The 22,726-nt window shown below is 44.2% G+C and overlaps 1 protein-coding gene across 3 annotated transcripts in view; it reads right to left on the reverse strand.

Annotated features, from left to right (window-relative positions):
• The window catches only part of FAM161A (FAM161A, centrosomal protein), a 29,200-nt gene extending 17,162 nt beyond the window's left edge, over nt 1-12,038 (reverse strand). For 2 of the 3 annotated variants that reach the window (XM_027555593.1, XM_027555592.1), the window contains exon 1: nt 11,335-12,038. In XM_027555593.1, coding sequence (XP_027411394.1) covers nt 11,335-11,529 — 195 coding nt within the window. In that variant the 5' untranslated portion in view covers nt 11,530-12,038. Of the gene's footprint in view, nt 1-11,212; nt 11,283-11,334 lie in introns of those variants that run through there. The other variant, XM_027555594.1, reaches the window with a different exon arrangement.
• Between the last annotated feature and the right edge of the window lie 10,688 nt (nt 12,039-22,726).

The following is a 22,726-nucleotide window of genomic DNA, read 5'->3' on the forward strand; positions in this document are numbered from 1 at the left end:
TGACATAATGAATGCAAAACCTTGATGGCAACATCCTTTAAGGGATTTGAATAGTTCTGCTGGAATTTCATCATATCCACTAGCTTTATTAACAGCAGTGCTTCTTAAGACCCACTTGAGTCATTCAAGTCAATTAAGAGAATTTTCTGATATCGTCTGCTGTTTTTCCTATGTGCTCTTCACCATTACCTTCTTAGCTATGGGAATGAGTACTTTGTTAATTTCCTCATTCATTCAATATTTAGAGACACTCAGTATTTAGCTAGCTGCTGAAAGATACAAATCAGATAAAAACTCTATCTTCCAGAAATGGCAACCCATTTTAGTATTCTTGCCTGGAAAATTCTATGGACAGAGGAGCCTAGTGGGCTATAGTCCATGGGGTCTCAAAGAGTTGGACACAACTGAGTGACTGAGCACATCAGCACATACTGTGATCTAAAATGGTTGTTTCCTTTTGTATTCCTACAAGAAGAGTTTGAGACTTCTGGTTCTTTCATATTCTTGCCAACATGTTTAAGTCTTTTTAAACTTCTGACCTTTTGAATAAATGTGTAGCATTAGAAAAAAAAAAGACAACTCCACCTTCCAGAAGCTTCCAGCTAGTTTAGAAGAGGACATGCAGATAAATAATCAATAGCAGGCTCTGAATGAGACAGAACTCCTGATTCCTGCCCATGATTTGCTCCAAGCTGAGCAGGGAGACAGAGAAGTGACCACGTATGTCACGATATCAGGGACCTTGAGAGCTCACAGAAAGATCGTCTAATTCTGACCAGAGGAAAGAAGAGGCAAAATTTGCAGAGATCAGAAAGACTGGAGACACAAGGCTGGATAAGGACAAGGTTTGTGAAAAACAAAGAAACTGAGGCCTAGGGCTCGAACATTCACTGTTGCTTCATGATGATGCAACTGGCAGGTCTCTGTCCTTGGTGAGGAAACTGAGGCTCAGAGGAGTCAGGTGACCTGTCTACAGTCACACAGCTAGTAAGCAGCAGAGCTGGGCTCCAATACCATGCCTGTTAGACTCCAAAGACACACCACACTCCTCCCAAGTGCAGGAAGGTTTTTTCTCTGCAAGTGGAAGTAACAAGCATGCTGTGCTCAGAGGAAGGTATACAGTCTGAGAGGGGGTGGGGAAGAGCATATATGGAGCACAACGGAGGAGGGAAAACAAGGTGAAAAAGGCAAGTAAAGGGCCCCAACCAAAAGCCCAGTGGGCCAAGCCACAGGCACCAGGAGCCCTGAAGGATGTGAGCAGAGAGTGACAGTCAGTAACACCCAGAAGGACTCTCTGGTAGTGAAGTGGAGGGACGGAAAGCAAGGTTGGTGGCAGTTAATGGGCTATTGGGAGATTTAAGAGGCTGAATCATTAACCTGACAATGGCCTGGACTGTGGGCAAGAAACTGAAAATGTTTTCTGTTTGGAGTGCTGCATGTCTAGGTAAATGACGATCTGCCATTTATCAGTAGAGGGGCTACAGGGAAAAGGAGTATTTTTAAGGAAAGGAAATTAATCTAGGTCTTAGACACACTAAGTGTGAGGGGACAGTAGGGCAGCCCAATGTCCAGGAAACAGAGGGGTAAATATATCTGGAGACCTGGTAAGAAAGCTGGGCTGGAGATGGAAATACAGGAGCCAGCAATGCACACAGAAATGCAGGTGCAGCCCTGCGTGTAGATAAGGCTTCCTGTGAGCAGTGAGAGGCGAGAACTTGAGGATGGAAATGTTGGCAAACACTAGCATCCAAATAAGCAGTGATAGGACTTCCCTGGTGGTCCCCTGGTTGAGAATCCAGCTGTCAATGCAGGGGACATGGGTTCAATCCTTCATGTGGAATGATTCCACGCAGCATGGAGCAACTAAGCCCGTGCATCATGACTACTGAGCCCGCACTCTAGAGCCCACGAGCTGCAACTACTAAGACCCATGAGCCTAGAACCTGTTCTCCACAATAAGAGAAGCCACCGCAATGAGAAGCCCAAGCACTGCAATAAAGAGTAGCCCCCGCTCGCCACAACTAGAGAAAGCCTGCAAGCAGCAACAAAGACCCAGTGCAACCAAAAATACAATAAATAACTAATTTTTTAAAATAATGTACAAAAAGTATGAAATGGACCACTGTCACAAAAGATCACCAAGATCAGGCTGAAACAGCAGAATCCTGTGAGGCTCTCCAGGACACAAGAGTCTTTCCATATCCTTGTTTCAAAGAGCAGATGCAAACAGTTACTAATGAGAGGAGTTAGGGACTGCAGGGAAAAAAAAGAAAGGCAGTCAAGAAATAGTGTGGGGAAGGAGCAGGGTCCTGGTTCCTCCTTAAGGGAAACACAAAACAATCTGATACAGAAACTAAGGCACCCACCCAGGTAGAGGATGGTAACTTCAGGCTAAGGAGAAGCACACTGATCCCAGAATGGTTGGAACTGGAAGAATGATGATTGAGCTTCCTTGACCACCACCCTGTTACCTCCCATCAACCAATCAGAGAAAAGGTCACACACGCTTGAAGCCCACCCCCTAAATTTTGCTTATAAAACCTCTTCCCCAACAGAGTAGTCAGGCTTTTTGAGCACAAGCTGCCCACTGTCCTTGTTTGGCTCTGCAATAAAACTTTCTCTGCTCTAAGCTCCAATGTGTCAGTTCGTTTGGCTTCACTGTACATTGGGCAAACGAACTTGGATTCAGCAACAAAGTGATACCATACTTAAAGGAAGGGAGCATTGGTTTTGAGTTTGGAAGATACTGAAAGACTTCCTGGAGGAGGTGATAGTTGAGCTGAGCCAAAGAATAGAAAAACTGGAGGATCAGAGCAAGTATATGGGGAAAGAGGGAAAAGGTACTCTAGAAAGAGGAAATGACAGTAAAAGCAGTGGGGATGGGGTTGTGGGTGGGTGGGTGGACATGGTGGAAAGCACACAGCTGCAGGCACCTGACCTGCCTCTTGAGAAACCTGTATGCAGGTCAGGAAGCAACAGTGAGAACTGGACATGGAAAAACAGACTGGTTCCAAATAGGAAAAGGAGGATGTCAAGGCTGTATATTGTCACCCTGCTTATTTAACTTCTATGCAGAGTACATCATGAGAAACGCTGGGCTGGAGAAGCACAAGCTGGAATCAAGATTGCTGGGAGAAATATCAATAACCTCATATGCAGATGACACCACCCTTATGGCAGAAAGTGAAGAGGAAATAAAAAGCCTCTTGATGAAAGTGAAAGAAGAGAGTGAAAAAGTTGGCTTAAAGCTCAACATTCAGAAAACGAAGATCATGGCATCTGGTCCCATCACTTCATGGGAAATAGATGGGGAAACAGAGGAAACAGTGTCAGACTTTATTTTTTGGGGCTCCAAAATCACTGCAGATGGTGACTGCAGCCATGAAATTAAAAGACGCTGACTCCTTGGAGGAAAAGTTATGACCAACCTAGACAGCATATTGAAAAGCAGAGACATTACTTTGCCAACAAAGGTCCGTCTAGTCAAGGCTATGGTTTTTCCAGTAGTCATGTATGGATGTGACAGTTGGACTGTGAAGAAAGCTGAGCGCCGAAGAATTGATGCTTTTGAACTGTGGTGTTGGAGAAGACTCTTAAGAGTCCCTTGGACTGCAAGGAGGTCCAACCAGTCCATTCTGAAGGAGATCAGCCCTGGGATTTCTTTGGAAGGAATGATGCTAAAGCTGAAACTCCAGTACTTTGGCCACCTCATACAAAGAGTTGACTCATTGGAAAAGACTCTGATGCTGGGAGGGATTGGGGGCAAGAGGAGAAGGGGACGACAGAGGATGAGATGGCTGGATGGCATCACCGACTCAGTGGACGTGAGTTTGGGTGAACTCCAGGAGATGGTGATGGACAGGGAGGCCTGGCATGCTGTGATTCATGGGGCTGCAACTATTGTGGGACATGACTGAGTGACTGAACTGAACTACAGGCTATAAGGAAAGTAAAAATGAACAAAGCAATTTGGGGCAGAAAGCCTGGAAAGGGAGGTTAGGGCAATCAAGATGCGGTTTCTATCTATAGATGGCTCCCGACCCCTCCCTGGTCATCTGGTTTCAGCCCCCTTACAACCCTTCAAAGCTGAAAGGGTCGGACACTTTGGAGTTTGGAACGTTCATATGGCTTGGGGGAAAGATTACAGACATGGTGTCAGAATTCTCATTCAAGCCTAGGTTCTGCACTTCTCAGTCATGTGGGGAGGCTAAGAACTTTGGAACTTCAGCTTTAAGAAACATAAAGTATGTGAGCCAGTTGTTAAACTATTGTCTCACAGCTCCAAAGTCACCCTTTTATACCCTGCTAAGTGATGCTGGGGACAGGACTCTGCAAACAACATTTCTGCTTTGCCAGAGACTTACCACTGCTGTTGCTGCTGCTGCTGCTAAGTCGCTTCAGTCGTATCCGACTCTGTGCAACCCCATAGATGGCAGCCCACCAGGCTCCCCCATCCCTGGGATTCTCCAGGCAAGAACACTGGAGTGGGTTGCCATTTCCTTCTCCAATGCATGAAAGTGAAGTCGCTCAGTCATGTCCGACTCCTAGCGACCCCATGGACTGCAGCCCATCAGGCCCCTCTGTCCATGGGATTTTCCAGGCAAGAGTACTGGAGTGGGTTGCCATTGCCTTCTCCGAGACTTACCACTAGATTCTGCCAAAAGTGGGGCTAGAGGGAGACTGCAAGGCTGGAGGAGGAAGAAGGGACTATTCCTTCCTGTTAGTTCTCCATCTATTTGTCTGCTTGTATCACCCCAGCTTCCCTGGTGGTTCAGACAGTAAAGAATCCGCCCACAATGTGGGAGACCTGGGTTCAATCCCTGGGTTGGGAAGATCCCCTGGAGGAGCAAATGGCAACCCACTCCAGTATTCTTGCCTGGAGAATCCCCATGGACAGAGGAGCCTGGCGAACTAAAGTCTATGGGGTCGCAAAGAGTTGGACACGACTGAGCGACTAAGCACAACCACACATCACCCCAGCAGTGTTCTTCCTCTGGGCAGCAGCAGCTCACTCTAGCAGCAGGGGCTGATTCCAGCCTGCAGGTTCTCTAGTGCTCACAGAATCAGCAGAATCACCCTGAGGGCTTACTGTTCCCTCCCCCTCGGATGCTCTGCCTCCAGATATCTGCACGGCCCACCTGCTCACTCCTTCAGAGCTTTACTCAAAATGTCATCCTCTCCACAAGGTCTTCATTGACTACCCGTTTTTGAAATGACAACCTCTCCTCTGACTCACTGCCACCCTTTTTTTTTTCCTGCTTTATTTCGTCTCATAAGTACTCACCACCAACTGACATTCTACTCTTATTTGCTGATGTCGTTGTGTATTACCTCCCTGTCCCTACCAAAGAGTAAGCATCACGAAAGCAAGCATTTGCTCTGTTGTGTCCCCAGTGCCTAGAAGAGTGTCACTGAAAGACACTCAATCAGTGTTTACTAGATAAACAAATGTCCAGCTAAAACAATATTAAGTCCTCCCAAGGGGAATGAACAGGTATTCCCTCACCAAAGGCTAAATCAAAGAAATACTGGCTGCTCTAAAGAGCTATATTCTACTGAGTATTAAGGAAAGGGGTTATCTTCCGAAAGCTATCATTACAATAGGGTGGATATTCCAAAGAATCGTTTTTAGGCAAAAGCATCCACCATTCATTCTTTTAGACTCTTCCTTAAAAGAAGGTCTTATAACAATCATTTTCACAAAAAGGATGAAGTTTATTTGAACCTGGAAAAGATGTTTGAAAATGATACAGAAGGATGTGTAACTTCTAAAGAGATGCAACAGGCCTGATAATTATACTTAAGCACTGACTGCACAGTATTCACTCCACTTCAGCTTAATGCTGGGAACACAAAACTTTTCAGATAAACAGATCTCACAGTGTTTTACCCAAAACAGATAAATGGTTAATAAGCAGCTTCCAACTCTAAATTCATCATTGTCTCCACACAGAAGGAAACAGTAGTTCAGATAACCTAGGCCAAGGACATTATTTTCCAAGAGCCTAAGATTGCACCCTTTCCCTTTAACTGTTGAGCTTTTTGTAGAATGTTGTACACACAGCCATGAGATTAGAGGATAATCTTCCCTAGACTGGCTTGACCCATTTAGATGACGACTCCTTCCAACACATGTTGCTTCATTAGTAATCAGCATTCATCATTATCTGTGTTAAAGTTATCATCTATAATTCTGGAATTTTTATTAAAAAAATTTTTTTTGCATTAAAGGGATTTGTAAGGAATGAGGTAGATCTACATGTAAATGATAAAAGGAAAAAACCAAGGGGCAGGACAATATATATCTACAAAATGCTACCATATATTAAAATATTATGTACACAGGAGATAAGAAAAGGCCTAGAGTATATATCTGATTCAAAACAGTGACTACTAGGACTTCCCTGGTGGTCCAGTGGCTAGGACTCTGGGCTCCCAATGCACAGGGCCTGGGTTCAATCCCTGGTCAAGGAACTAGATCCCACATGCTGCAGCTAAAGATCCTGCATGCTGCAACTAAGACCAGGTGCAGCCAAATAAAACAAACATTTACAAACAAAACAAAATAAAACCCAGTGGCTACTAATGCGGAGGGAGGAGGGAGCCAGACTCTTTTTTTGCAGGGAGAAGTATTAAAGGGCCTTAGCTTTATTTAAATTTTAAAAGGAGAATGTTTATGTATTACTTCTATAATTAAAATGTAACAACAAAAAAAAAGAAAATGTTTTGTGAATAGTAATACTAAATTAAAAACTGAACAATTTCTAATGGCTACTTGGTCAGCCTGGCACGTCCTGTGCTCCTGGAAGTGGCTCTCACACTGCCCCCACGATCCTGCCTACCTGTTCCTTGCTATTCTACCTGCTCCCACCCCCACCCCCCAACTGCAAATGATAACACCTTTATTTCTTCAGGAAAAAAGAAACTATCACAGGGAGTTCCCTTATCTTTCCATCTACAAAACTGCCCACTTTTGTGCCCCTTTTCGCCTTCCCTCCTGCCTCAGAGACGAAATGTCCCTTCTCTTAGCAGCATCTGACCCTTCCCCTCATCACTGAAACCAATGAATTGGAAACCTCCATGCTCCAGCAATAAATCTACCACGGGAGCTGATCTTAACCTCTTTTGCCCCATTTTCATGACCTGACTGTTGTTGAGGGTTTTAAGAGCTCTATACTAGGCCCCTTCTCTTCTTTCTCTGCACTCTGTCCCTAAGTGACTTCACTGTTTCAAAAAGGCTGAAAACTCCCAACCCATGCCCTGCAGTTCTCCAGTTTCATAGGCCGAACTGCTTCCTACATCTTTCCACTTCCTAGTTTCACAGATATCTCAAATTTACCTGTTCAAAACTGAAACCTTGATTCCCACCCGGCCTCTGAATCTACTCCTCTTCAAGTTACTCCCAATCCAGTAAATGGCATTATCTTCCATGTAGCTGGTCAAACCAGAAATCTGGGCATGAGCACTCTTGACTTCTTTCTTGGCCTCACATAAGTCCTATACAATCTGTGTCCACTTCTGGCCTGGACTCTAGGTCCAAGCCACTGCCTCTGGCCCCTTAATCACTGCAACAGCCTCCTACCCAATCCCCTTTCTTTCTCAAACCCTCCAATCATTCTCCACAAAGCCATCAGAGTCATCTTTAAAAAATGTAAACAGAAACACGCTACATCTCTTAAAAGCCTCAAAGACTTCTCACTGCACCTGCAATAAACATTAAACTCCCTACCGTGGTCTGTACGGACCTCCTTACCTCTCCGACCTTTTCCAGTCCTGTTGGCTGTCTTTCAGATTCTTAATGACACAAAACTCTTTCTCTTCCTATCTTTGGGCCTCTGCATATGCTGCTTCCTCTACCTGGAATGCTTTTCTCACCCCCACCCCCACCCCCGTCTCCAAAAATGGTTGGTCTTTCTCATCTATCAGGCATTGGCTTATATGTTAACTCATTGAAGTCGGTCCCTACCTATCACATTTTTAATTATAGAAGCCTGCTCACCTCTTTCCCAACATTTCCTGTCTTATAATCATTTGACTGCTCATATTTTATTGTCCAACTTCCCTATCAGACTGGAAGCACTGTGACAACATGAGCTGTGTCTGCTGGCACTCACTTCTAAATAGTCCATTACTGGCACTTAATAAATGCTCAAAATGTGCTGAAAAAGAGAAGGCCATCCCATTAGGAAAATCCAGGAAATTTTAACTGTGAATTACAGAATATTCCTTTACCCATATCATCATCAACCACAAAGCAAGACCTACGAACTGATATCTCCAACTGAGGCTAGATTCAAGGGATATGCCTTAATGCCCTTATATGGGCACAGAGTCCTGTAAGGGGTGTATATGGAGCCATGAGGGCTTGCGGGGAGTGGCTTGGCAAGCCAAAGGATTTAAAGGGGCCTACTATGACAGTGAATTTTTTGGGCTCCAAAATCACTGCAGATGATGACTGCAGCCAAGAAATTAAAAGACGCTTACTCCTTGGAAGGACCGTTATGACCAACCTAGACAGCATATTAAAAAGCAGAGACATCACTTACCCAACAAAGATACATCTAGTTAAGGCTATGGTTTTTCCAGTAGTCATGTATGGATGTGAGAATTGGACTGTAAAGAAAGCTGAGTGCCAAAGAATTTATGCTTTTGAACTGTGGTGTTGGAGAAGACTTTTGAAAGTCCCCTGGACTGCAAGGAGATCCAACCAGTCCATCCTAGAGGAGGTCAGTCCTGAGTGTTCACTGGAAGGAGTGATGTTGAAATTCCAATACTTTGGCCACCTGATGCAAAGAACTGACTCATTGGAAAAGACCCTGATGCTGGGAAAGATTGAAGGTTGGAGGAGAAGGGGACGACAGAGGATGGGATGGTTGGATGGCATCACAAACTCAATGGACATGAGTTTGGGTAGACTATGGGAGTTGGTGATGGACAGGGAGGCCTGGTGTGCTGCAGTCCATGGGGCTGGAAAGAGTCGAACATGACTGAGCAACTGAACTGAACTGAACTATGACAGTTAGTTCTCCGTAATCAATTTTGTGTGATGGCTATGGTAAGCTGAGTTAACTCCATTTTACAGACGACAAAGTTGAGAGAAACTAGCATTTAAAAATCAAGGTGAGATATCAAGCCAAACTGTGAGGAAGGTAAAGCTTGGCTGCTGCACTCTCTTTCTTGCCTTTCCAGTGCTTCGTCTGCCAACCCCAGTGTCTCCATCAGGTCTACTACCATGTGCTGTGTGCTAAGTCACTTCAGTCGTGTCAGACTCTTTGTGACCCTATGGACTGTAGCCTGCCAGGCTCCTCTGTCCATGGGATTTTCTTAGAGAGAACACTGGAATGGGTTCCATTCCCTTCGTCAAGGGACTTCCTGACTCAGGGATCAAATCCACATCTCTCACATCTCTTGCACTGGCAGGCAGGGGGTTCATTACCACTACTACAGTGGCAGCTGATCCAAATTTGCTTTTGGTTCCTTCAAGTACCGTGGTCTCAGAATAGAGTTAAACTTAGCTTCCTTTTTTCTTTTTTAGTGAGATACTGTCCCTCAGAAACTAGTTTATTAGATAAACTGATCTCTCCTAAGGTAATGTTTCTAATACAAATTTGCATTTTTACAGGGTACTCTGGAAGTATACCTGCAACCACAGAAATGACTGACTTTTCCACTACAGCAAGCCAGAAGAGAACTTAATCTCTTGTTGTCTTGTTCTCTTTCGGATAGGTGTTTAAATAACAGCCCCACTGGCAGCTGTTGTTATTACTACTAATTTATACAAACTCTTTTAGCTATCACATATGCTCTCATTTGGTTCTCATAATAGCCCAGTGAGACAAGAAAGACAGTTATTTTAAAGCTCTTTTATAGATAAGGAAACAAACTGAAAGAAGTTACGTCTTAATGTTAACTAGCAAATGAACAGATCCTAACCCAGGACTCCAAATTCTTCTCTTCATTCAAATCAATGTTCAACATCAGTCTACCTCCTCCATTGGGTATTGAAATTTGAAGCTTTATCATAAGTGAATTTGGTTGTAGGTCACTCATTCTGGTTCAAGTTCAGGGTCTTAATCTGCTTTACTCTAGATAACCTCAAGTAGTTTATCTGTTGGTAAAATACTGCCCATAAAAGGTGTTACTACAGATTTTCTCATTAACACTTCTAGTGCAGATTAAAGAGATTAGAATTCCAAAATATCCAGTGATTTCTAATAGCCCGAGACCACAAGATCCCCTGGAGAAGGGAAAGGCTGCCCACTCCAGTATTCTGGCCTGGAGAATTCCATGGACTATATAGTCCATGGGGGTCGCAAAGAGTCGGACACGACTGAATGACTTTCACTAGACCACATGTTTTGAATCTAAGATGCTTTGAGCAAACAGTATTAAGAATGTGGGGGGACTTCTCTGTTGGTTAAGACTCTGCACTTCCAATGCAAGGGCCTTGGGTTCCGTCCCTGGTCAGGGAAGTAGATTCTGCACGCCACAACTAAAGAATCCACACAAAGGTCGCATGGAGGCAACTGAGTCTCAGCACAGCCAAATAAAATAAATATTAAAAATAACAAAAGAATCTTTTACCTGGGGTTAAGAAGGTTTATATCTGCAGATTGCTGGTTAAAATTCAAAGTTCTCATCTTTTAAGGGAATAGAGCAGATGGCAGACTTGGCCCCCTACCTGGTAGACAGGTGTTTCCAAAACACTTGACACTGAAAATTGATCCGTGAAAAAGCTGTTTCTCCCCACTCTGAAGAGCAGTGTGGCAACACTGCAGCCTCAGTAATTTGCTTCTCTGGAGGCTTAACTCTGTTTCTGATCTACCCACTAAACTCCTGCTGGTTTTAAACATCATCTCTCATGTACTGTATTAAGATGCACTAATAACCAAGACATTGAAGTGACAACAAAGCACACCTGATAACACAGCTGATTCACTTGCATTTTTTGGATTATTCTCTGTAGGACAGCAGTTTTCCTCAAGTTGAAAAGAAACAGAAAAGAAAAAAAAAAGAAAAGAAAATATCTACTCCCAACAGTTGCTGGAGCATAAGAATAAAGTTCTGTACTTTTCATTAGAAATAGCGTAACGTAAATGCCCTCCAAGAAATTTCTACAACAATCTCTTTGGTTAAAATTAAAAGACTTTTCAACCCCTCGGTTTTGAGTATTTTCCGTGAGGGCCCAGAGGACATGGTGGGCCAGGCTCACCTGTACGGAGGGTCAGGACAGGGTGCGCATTTCCCAGCCCGCGCCTCACCAGCGGGGGTCGCCGATCAGCCTCCAATTGCAGCCAGCGCCCAGCCCCACCCCACTTCCCGCCCCTGCATTACCGGCGCCCGCGCCAGCCGTGCCGCCGCCTCTTTCTCTTCTTCTTCCTCCTCTTCCTCCATGGCCGCCGCCGCCGCCGACAGGGAATTCAAGGGGTCTTTGCGTTCGTACTGGGCGACCCGCGCTCTGGTGTTGGGATTGACCGGGGTTTGGAGACTGCTGGCCGCCAACTTCGCCGCTCGGTGCGAAGCGGCCATCACCGCGCCGCCGAGGCCTGAGCGCCCGCGCTGGCCCGGGGCGGGGAAGCCGGCGTGGCCGCAGGCGCCCGATTGCTCTTTGCTTAGGGTGGTGGTTACTAGGGGCCCGGTAACTAGGGACGCTACAGGGGCCGCGAGGGGCCAAACATCACTTAAAACCGGCGCCCGCCGCGGGGCCCCTTAGTGGAAGTCAGTATTGAGTCTTTGCTGATTTAGAGGATTGGTCTGCGGAATAGGGCACCTGGTCCCTCTTCGCATTTCACCCCCTAAACGCAAACTTCTCACATTACACTAATGAAACGACTTGTGGTGGTAGTGGTGGGGCTTTTTGTTCATTGAAATAATATGTTTGGAGGAGGTGGCGGCGGCAGAAGAAAGCAGGACGTGTTATTGTGTTGCGGTCTCGGGACAATGGTAACGTTTGCATCCCGCGACCTAACATGGCTCTCCAGCGAACCAGAGAATGGGAAGCCGTGGGTTACCTTCTACCCTGACTTGAAAGCTGGAAATCGACCAGTTTGGAGGAAGGTGGAGCCTGGACCACCCACCAGTGATTGACAGTGCAGGTGTGTGACTCGCACATTTGCTGCTTGGGTTCCTGCGCTTTACAGTGGTGGGAATCGGAAGGCGTGAACGCCCACCAGTAGCCACAAACAAGCCTGATCTCCACCTCACCCCCAACATCTCCCACTTGGGATTTGGGCTCTTCAAATGACGCCTTCCCACTACACCAAGCGCCTGTTTGAGAAGCCTAACCTTAAAATAGCAGGCGTGGTGCTGCTGCTGCTGCGGCTGAGTCGCTTCGTGGTGCAGTGTCAGACAAACCCCTACTCCCTGAGGCTGAGGCCGCAGCCACCTCCCACTCCTGGCCCTACAACCTGCTGTCGCCACCACGCAGTTAGGGTATGCAACGCGCGATATCAAGACCCCTTCTCTGAGGTCTGAACCAAGTACTTCTTCCGTCAGGAATGTAAACACTTGCGAAACGCCCCACTCCCTCACCTTTCTGCAGGCTGCTCTTTGTTTTGGCTGAGGATTTGCTTTGACCACTGGAACGATACTGGCTGGATTCTTAGCCAAAGCTAGAGTTGGAAGCCCCTGAGGTACCGACGCCGCAAATGACCACAGAAGGGACTTCTAGGCGTTTGCATGCAGCGAGTTCTGTGGCTGCACGTGACCCTCTTGTGATTTGACCCCAACCCCAAATCAGCTTGCTGAAACACTGATAATAGAACATTAGAAGAGAGTGGAAAAGAAGCAGTAAGTGTGGAGGACATATTGTATGTGTATGTAGAAGAGCAAAAAAGCTTCCACTCGTGAGCAATATTCTAAATTTGCAGTTATCTTTTAAATTGTTTTTATTGAAAAATAGTTGATTTACAATGTTGTGTTAGTTTATGTACAGCAAAGTGATTCAGTTATATATACATAAGTTTGCAGATATCTAATAATATAGCCTCAAAATATATAGAGCAGAAATGGACAGATCTACAAGAAGAAAATGACAAATCTTAATCATCATAGGAAGAATTATTTTTGCACCTTTGTATTGAAATATATACAGTGCAATGAATAGATCTTAAATGTGTAGTTGGATGCCTTTTGACAAGTGTGTACACTCGTAAATCATATTAAGGTACAGAACATTTCAGTCATTCCAGAAATGTCCTTTGTGCCCCTTCCCTGAATGGTCTCCATTTCACATTTCCTTGACTGTTTTAGAACTTCATATAAATGGAATCATACTGCATATAGTCCTTTTTCTCTTCACTTCTTTTTATCAACATACCAGTTTTTAGGGATTCGTCCATGTTGTATATAGGGGTGGTCTGTTCCTTTTTAATTGCTGAATAGTATTCTTTGCTAAGATAATAGTTTTCCAATACTGGAAGAATTTTCCTCTTTATTTTGTGCTATTCATAATGTAACAGTTACAGACAAGATATACTCTTACATTTAATCAGCACCATTGTGCTGTACTCAGTCACTTCAGTTGTGTCCAACTCTTTGCCACCTCATGGACTGTAGCCTACCAGGCTCCTCTGTCCATGGAATTCTCCAGGCAAGAATACTGGAGTGGTAGCCATGCCCTCCTCCAGGGGATCTTCCCCACCCAGGGATTGAACCCTTAACTCCTGCATCTCCTGCATTGCAGGCGAATTCTTTACTGCTGAGCCACAAAGGAATCCCAATCTGCATCGTTAACATTGTCTGTATCACTTTCTTAAGTTTATTCACTTACCTGTTGTTTCCATTTATTTACTATTTGTTTGCTGTCAGTTTGGATCCTTCAGGAAGATGACACCAAGAAGGAGTTAGAAGTGAAAGAGTTATTGGGGGAAGTTTCTGTGAAAGATAAAAGGAGAGGAATAGGAATGTTTTCAGGACAAGATATATTCTGACACCTTAGATAAGAGAGAGGGAAAGGAAAATAATTGTGTAGGAGGAGGCTGAAACTACAGTGAAGGCCTGAAAAAGTCTCCGACTGGTTAAAAAGAGAACTCCAACACAAGGATTGCACATAGAGGAGACATGGCCAAACACTACCAGTCCGGCAATCTCATCATTGGCTAGCACTGTCTTTGAAAAGCAAGTTCTCAGATGGTATACTTGGGAAAACCCTAAAGTGCTGCGCTTGAAGCCTGTTTGTTAGCCAGTGGTATGCTGGTAAATGGTTGATGACGGTCTCTCTGGGAGAAAGTGTGTGTGTGATTATGCTTATAAATTTTAGTAATAAAAAGAATTGTAGCACACAAGTTATAAATAATACATACTTTTTACTGTAAATCACCCACAATTGATTCTTCCAGAATACTTTCACTGGTTTTTGCTGAACTCTTATATCTATAGCCAACCTATGGTTGCAACTGATTGATGAATGCTGGTTGATATTTTTGTTTGTATTAATGACTAAAATGAAAGTAAAACAACCAACATGTATATTAGAATTTCACTTGTTTGCCAATGTTGTGAGCAACTTCCTTGCTAGAATACTTTTCTAACACTAGAAGAATTTTCCTAAATTTTTGTGCTATTCACAATGTGACAGCTTTAGATACCACACACAAGTTTTTTCTGCATTACTAACATTTTCTTTATTGCTTTAAGTTTTAAAGTCCAACTTGTAGCACAGGCTGATTTCCATGGTGTCTCCCCCACTACAAGAGCCAATTTCAAGTTACCAGTGTCACATCACCAAACATGAACTTGGGGAAAGATGCCCAATAGGACACCATTACACAGTTTTCCCACCACACAGATAGAGTAATAGTCTCGAGAGCATGCTGCTGCTGCTGCTGCTAAGTCGCTTCAGTCGTGTCCGACTCTGTGCGACCCCATAGACGGCAGCCCACCAGGCTCCCCCGTCCCTGGGGTCTCGAGAGCATAGGTATAAGAAAATGTAGTAACAGAAGAGGAAGTGAAGAGTTTTGAGAAATTATCTTTGTTTTGAATGTAATTTATTTAATTATAGTTCAGCAAAACAATTTTTAAGAATGGCTATGTTTAACAACCAGTTTGAAAATATCCTGAAATTTTTACAATCAGCTATTTCAAGGCAGTACTGACAGGCCCCTGTACACTGTAGTGTCAACTGCCTGCAGTCCTCACAGCAGAGCCTGTCTTTAAGGGAGATCTAAGCAGCTAAGTTAGATGGCTGCCACATTTGCCATTGTGAATAAGGCAGCTATGAATACTCCTGGATGTGTCTTTGACATAGTTATGTATATATGGAGGGGTGTAGACGATTTGAAGAGCACAGTTACAGAGAACACATGTCCATGTGAAAGTGAAAGTCGCTCCACCCTGTCTGATTCTTTGTGACCCCATGGAAGGACCCCCATACAGTCCATGGAATTCTCCAGTCCAGAATACTGGAGTGGGTAGCCATTCTCTTCTCCAGGGGATCTTCCCAAACCCAGGGATGGAACCTAGGTCTCACACATTGGGGGCAGATTCTTTACCAGCTGAGCCACCAGGGAAGCCCAAGAATATTGGAGTGGGTAGCCTATCCCTTCTCCAGCAGACCTTCCCAACCCAGGAATCGAACCAGGGTCTCCTGCACTGCAGCCATATTCTTTACCAGCTGAGCTACCAGGGAAGCCCTGGTAATATACATATTTAGAGTATACATATTTAGTAATATGTACATATATGTTTTGGGAGCAGCGGCTGTGTGGTGTGGGAGCAACTGTGAGAAGATACCCCATGTCCAAGGGCAGAGAAGCCCCAGTAACACAGTAGGCACTGGAGCAGCAGCTGCTCGGTGCTTGAGTGACTGTGAGGAGATACCCCATGTCCAAGAACAAAGGAGAAGCTCCAGCGAGACGGTAGCAGGGAGCAAAATCTCATTTAGAATCAAACCCCATACCCGCCAGAATCACTCAGAGGCCTCACACAAACCTTGTGCGCACCAGGACCCAGAGAACCCACAGAGACTGAGACAGAACTGTGTTTGTCTCCTGCAGAGGTATGGGTCTGCCCATACCTCAGCAGTGGACTGCCTCAGGGACAGGGGCTCTGGGTGCAGCAGACTTGGGTATGGCATAAGCCCTCTTGGGGGAGGCCGCCATTAAACCCACCATAGAGCAGCCAGAACTTACACAGGACTGGGAAACAAACTCTTGGCAGGCACAAACAGAATCTTGTGTGCACCAGGGCCCAGGAGAAAGGAGCAGTGACCCCCACAAGAGACTGACTCAGACTTTCCCATAAATGTCCAGGAGTCTCCAGCAGAGGCATGGGTTTGTGGTGGCCTGCTGCAGGGCTGGGGGCACTGAGTGCAGCAGTGCATGCAAGGGACCTTTTGAAGGAGGTCGCCATTATCTTCATTACCTCCACCATAGTTTGGCCCAAGTAAATAACAGGGAGGGAACACAGCCCCAACCATCAATAGAAAATTGGATTAAAGATTTACCGAGCAGGGCTCTGCCTATCAGAACAAGACCCAACTTCCCCCTCAGTCAGTCTCTCTCATCAGGAAGCTTCCATAAGCCTCTTACCCTTCTCCATCAGAGAGGGCAGACAGATGAAAACCACAATCACAGGAAACTAAGCAATCTGATCACATGGACCACAGCCTTGTCTAACTCAATGAAACTATGAGCCATGTTGTGCAGGGTCACCCAAAACGGATGGGTCATGGTGGAGAGTTCTGACAAAATGCGGTCCACTGGAAAGGGAATGGCAAACCACTTCAGTATTCTTGCCTTGAGAACCCCATGAACAGTATGAAAAGGCAAAAAGATAGGACACTGAAAGATAAACTCCCCAGGTCAGTAGGTGCCCCATTGGCTACTAGAGATCAGTGGAGCAATAACTCCAGAAAGAATGAAGAGATGGAGCCAAAGCAAAAACAAAACCCAGGTGTGGATGTGACTGGTGATGGAAGTAAAGTCTGATGTTGTAAAGAGCAATATTGCATAGGAACCTGGAATGTTATTTCCATGAATCAAGGCAAACTGGAAGTGGTCAAATAGAAGATGGCAAGAGTGAACATTTTAATAATCAGCGAACTAAAATGGACTGGAATGGGTGAATTTAGCTCAAATGACCATTATATCTACTACTGTGGGCAAGACTCCCTTAGAAGAAATGGAGGAACCATCATAGTCAACAAAAGAGTCTGATGTAGTATTTGGATGCAATCTCAGAAACAACAGAATGATCTGTGTTTGTTTCCAAGGCAAACATTTCAATATCAAGTAATCCAAGTCTATGCCCCAACTAGTAATGCTGAAGAAACTGAAGTTGAATGGTTCTATGAAGACCTACAAGACCTTCTGGAACTAACACCCAAAAAGATGTCCTTTTCATTACAGGGGACTGGAATGCAAAGGTAGGGAGTCAAGAAACACCTGGAATAACAGGCAAATTTGGCCTTGGAGTACAAAATGAAGCAAGGCAAAGTCTAATAGAGTTTTGCCAAGAGGACGCACTGGTGATAGCAAACACCCTCTTCCAACAACATAAGAGAAGACTCTACACATGGAAATCACCAGATGGTCGACACCGAAATCAGATTGATTATATTCTTTGTGGCCAAAGATGAAGAAGCCCTATACAGTCAGCAAAAACAAGGCTGGAAGCTGACTGTGGCTCAGATCATCAGCTCCTTCTTGCCAAATTCAGACTGAAATTGAAGAAAGTAGGGAAAACCACTAGACCATTCAGGTATGACCTAAATCAAATCCCTTATGATTATACAGTGGAAGTGAGAAATAGATTCAAGGGACTAGATCTTATAGACAGAGTACTGATGAGCTATAGACAGAGGTTTGTTACATTGTACAGGAGACAGGGAGCAAGACCATTCCCAAGGAAAAGAAATGCAAAAAAACAAAATGGTTGTCTGAGGAGGCCTTACAAATAGCTGTGAATAGAAGAGAAGTGAAAGACAAAGGAGAAGAGGAAAAATATACCCATTTGAATGCAGAGTTTCAAAGAATAGCATGGAGAGATTAGAAAGTCTTCCTCAGCAATCAATGCAAAGAAATAGAGGAAAACAGTAGAATGGGAAAGTCTAGAGATCTCTTCAAGAAACTTAAGAGATACCAATGGAACATTTCATGCAAAGATGGGCACAATAAAGGACAGAAATGGTATAGACCTAACAGAAACAGAAGATATAAAGAAGAGGTGGCAAGAATACACAGAAGAACTATATATAAAAAATCTTCACGACCCAGATAATCAAGATGGTGTGATCACCAACCTAGAGCCAGACATCCTGGAATGTGAAGTCAAGTGGGCCTTAGGAAGCATCACTATGAACAAAGCTAGTGGAAGTGATAGAATTCTAGTTGAGCTATTCCAAATCCTAAAAGGTGATGCTGTGAAAGTGCTGCACTCAATAAGTCAGCAAATTTGGAACTCTCAGCAGTGGCCACAGGACTGGAAAAGGTCATTTTTCATTCTAATCCCAAAGAAAGGCAATGCCAAAGAACACTCAAACTACCACACAATTGCACTCATCTCACATGCTAGAAGTAATGCTCAAAATTCTCCAAGCCAGTCTTCAACAGTACATGAACCATGAACTTCCAGATGTTCAAGCTGGATTTAGAAAAGGCAGACGAACCAGAATTCAAATTGTCAACATCCTTTGGATCATTGAAAAAGCAAGAGAGTTCAAGAAAAACATCTACTTCTGCTTTGTTGACTATGCCAAAGTCTTTGACTGTGTGAATCACAACACATTGTGGAAAATTCTGAAAGAGGTGGGAATACCAGACCACCTGACCTGCCTCCTGAGAAATCTGTATACAGGTCAGGAGGAACGGTTAGAAATGGACATGGAAAAACAGACTGGTTCCAAATCAGGAAAGGAGTATGTCAAGGCTGTAAATTGTCACCCTGCTTATTTAACTTATATGCAGAGTACATCATGAGAAATGCTGAGCTGGATGAAGCACAAGCTGGAATCGAGATTGCAGGGAGAAATATCAATAACCTCAGATACGTAGATGACACCAGCCTTATGGCAGAAAGTGAAGAACTAAAGAGCCTCTTGATGAAAGTAAAAACGGAGAATGAAAAAGTTGGCTTAAAACTTAGCATTCATGGAGAAGGAAATGGTACCCCACTCCAGTACTCTTGCCTGGAAAATCCCATGGACGGAGGGGCCTGGAGGGCTTCAGTCCATGGGGTCGCTAGGAGTCAGACGTGACTGAGCGACTTCACTTTCACTTTTCACTTTCATGCATTGGAGAAGGCTATGGCACCCCACTCCAGTGTTCTTGCCTGGAGGATCCCAGGGATGGCCTGGTGGGCTGCCGTCTCTGGGGTCGCACAGAGTCGGACACGACTGAAGCAACTTAGCAGCAGCAGCAGCAGCAGCATGTGTATGGGCAAAAAACTCAAGGACTGTACTTGTGACTAATTGTAAAACAGGTTATTTTAGTTTCTGTTCTGTGTAAAGTGTAAAGCATTCCAACAAAGGGTTTTAATGTACATTTTTTTTTTGCACCCACACTGTTGATTGCTAAATGTAATAGTCTGATCATGATGCTGAATAAATGTTAAAAAAAAAAAAAACAACTTAGCATTCAGAAAACTAAAATCATGGCATCCAGTCCCATCACTTCATGGCAAATAGATGGGGCAACATTGGAAACAGTAACAGACTATTTTGGGGGGCTCCAAAATCACTGCAGATGGTGATTGCAGCCATGAAATTAAAAGACGCTTGCTCCTTGGAAGGAAAGTTATGACCAACCTAGACAGCATATTAAAAAGCAGAGTGAGTGAGTGAATGAAGTCGCTCAGTCGTGTCCGACTCTTTGCTACCCCGTGGACTGTAGCCCACCAGGCTCCTCAGTCCATGGGATTCTCCAGGCAAGAATACTGGAGTGGGTTGCCATTTTCTTCTCCAGGGGATCTTCCCAACCCAGGTCTCCTGCATTGTAGGCAGACGCTTTAACCTCTGAGCCACCAGGGAAGTCCAAAAAGCAGAGACGTGACTTTACCAATAAAGGTCCATCTAGTCAAAGCTATGGTTTTTCCAGTAGTCATGTATGGATGTGAGAGTTGGACTATAAAGAAAGCTGAGTGCCAAATTATTGATGCTTTTGAACTGTGGTGTTGGAGAAGACTCTTGAGAGTCCCTTGGACTGCAAGGAAATCCAACCAGTCCATCCTGAAGGAAATCAGTCCTGAATATTCTTTGGGAGGACTGATGCTGAAGCTGAAACTCCAATACTTGGTCACCTGATGTGAAGAACCGACTCATTTGAAAAGACCTTGATGCCAGGAAAGATTGAAGGCAGGAGGAGAAGGGGATGACAGAGGATGAGATGGTTGGATGGCATCACCAACTCAATGGAGATGAATTTGAGTAAACTCTGGGAGTTGGCAATGGACAGGGAGGCCTGGTGTGCTGCAGTTGATGGGTTCAGAGAGTCAGACACGACTGAGCGACTGAACTGAACATACATATTTAGTAATATACATATTTTAGAAAATATTTATATAAATATATTTTATATATTTTAAAGGGCTTCCCAGTTGCAGCTAGTGGTAAAGAATTTTCCTGCCAGTGCATGCAGGAGACGTGAGTTCAATCCCCTAGATCAGGAAGATCCCCTGGAGGAGGGCATGGCAACCCACTCCAATATTCTTGCCTGGAAATTCCCATGGACAGAGGAGCCTGGGAGCTACAGTTCACGGGGCTGCAAAGATTCAGACACAACTGAACGACTGAGCACATATATTATAAAATAATATAAATAAATTTACATAAATATATATATAAAACCATTGGAGAGTATGTATTATTTTAGGAACACATGGAACTTTGTAAAAAGAAACCATAGCACTAAGCCATAAAGCTAGCCACAAGAGACATCAAAGGATTAATATTGTACAGTCAACATTCTTTGATCAGTTAGTGCAATTAAGTTAGACAATAACTTTTTTAAAAAGCTAGAAAAAACCTTTCAGTTTGTTAACTCTGGGCTTCCCTGGTGAGTCAGATGGTAAAGAATCTACCTGCAATGCAGGAGACCTGGGTTCCATCCCTGAGTCAGGAAGGTCCCCTGGTGAAGGAAATGGCTACCCACTCTAGTATTCTGACCTAGAGAATTCCACAGACAGAGGAGCATGGCAGGCTACACAGTCCATGGGGTGGCAGAATTGGACATGACTGAGAGGCTTTCACTTTCATTTTGCAGACTTTAAAATATCTTTTTTTTTTTTTTTATAGACTCTAACCATTTATTTAACAAAAAGGAAATCTCTAACATCTAGCGTTTTTCTACATTTAAAATTTCAGGGAAAAGACACTTGTGTTCTACAGTATATAATGGTTACAAAAGAGTTCATTATCAGCTTAGAATGGTTAAAACATTTTCTCTACTGATTAGGACTCAGCATTCTTTAGTGAAGTGAGGTGACATATCTCTTATGGAAAAAGTAGTTGTTTCTTGTCAGAGGAGATATATTACCAGCACAACCTTCCCTTCACTCAGGAAGGGACACAGACCTGTCCCTCGAGGATTTCTTTCACCAGCGACATAGGTGGGAGTCCATTTCGCTATTTCGATTCCCAAGTCAGGTATAAATCCTTTTCACTTAGGGAAGAACTCAAACATATATAAACTGAAGGGCGGAGGTTGCTTTTTCCATCTTCTCACACGACACTAAAAACTCAAGGTTTTCTTGGTGGTTTGGCTCACATGTTGATCACTGTGCATGGAGCTATCATTGGTGCAAGTGTTTTTTGAATGCTGTGTTCAAATGTTTTGAATGCTGTCTAGCACCCACAGGAGAGAACAGAGCACCCCCCTCCTCCAAAATTTGAATTTTCCTCTCGGAAACTCTGAAAGCCCACGATCACTTTTGCCTTGCAGGATCGGGGGGGCTCTATCCCCAGGTGCAAAGTACATTTTCCAGGTTTCTCCAGGGCGAAGGCAGGGTGGACGCCCTCGTTAAACCTGTGCCTGATGATGAAGAGCATCTGTCCAGTCTCAGCGTTTATAAACAGCAGCCTCTGGGTGGTGTAGTCCAGCAGGATGCCCACTCTGGCGGGACGCTCAGTCACGTGGACATCGCTCACGATGCCACTGTAGAAAAATGTGTATCTCTGTGGCTCAAAGCAGTGCATGTACCATGAGGTCTCTCCCTGTGCCAGGGCACCAGCCTGCACAGCTGAGCTGGAGCAGACGCCCAGTCGGTAAGCTGGGCAGTCTGTGACGGTGGTCACAAATATTTCTAAAAAACAATTCATGGGTTACAGAATTCATGACAGAAATGATAAAATACATATATATTTAAATTATATATGAAATAAATATATTATTTACTTTGAAACCACTTAAATGTATGTCAAATATAAATCATATATTAATAAGTTTATATATCAATACATAAAGTATACTAATATATAATTATACATTAATACGATAGTACATTAATGTATTTAATAATTTTGTTTTTAAGCTGTGTTGGAGTAATTTTTTTTAGCCATGCCACGTGGCTTGCGGGATCACAGGATCTTAGTTCCCCAACCAAGGACTGAACCTGTGACCCCTGCAGTGGAAGTGTGGAGCACTAACTGCTGGACTGCCGGGTTATTCTTGTTTTGTTTTCTGATAGCAGCTGCTGCTGCTGCTAAGTCGCTTCAGTCGTGTCCGACTCTGTGCGACCCCATAGACAGTAGCCCACCAGGCTCCCCCATCCCTGGGATTCTGAAAGGGTAAGG

The sequence above is a fragment of the Bos indicus x Bos taurus genome, chromosome 11 (assembly GCF_003369695.1).
Source record: "Bos indicus x Bos taurus breed Angus x Brahman F1 hybrid chromosome 11, Bos_hybrid_MaternalHap_v2.0, whole genome shotgun sequence".
Taxonomy (NCBI): domain Eukaryota; kingdom Metazoa; phylum Chordata; class Mammalia; order Artiodactyla; family Bovidae; genus Bos; species Bos indicus x Bos taurus.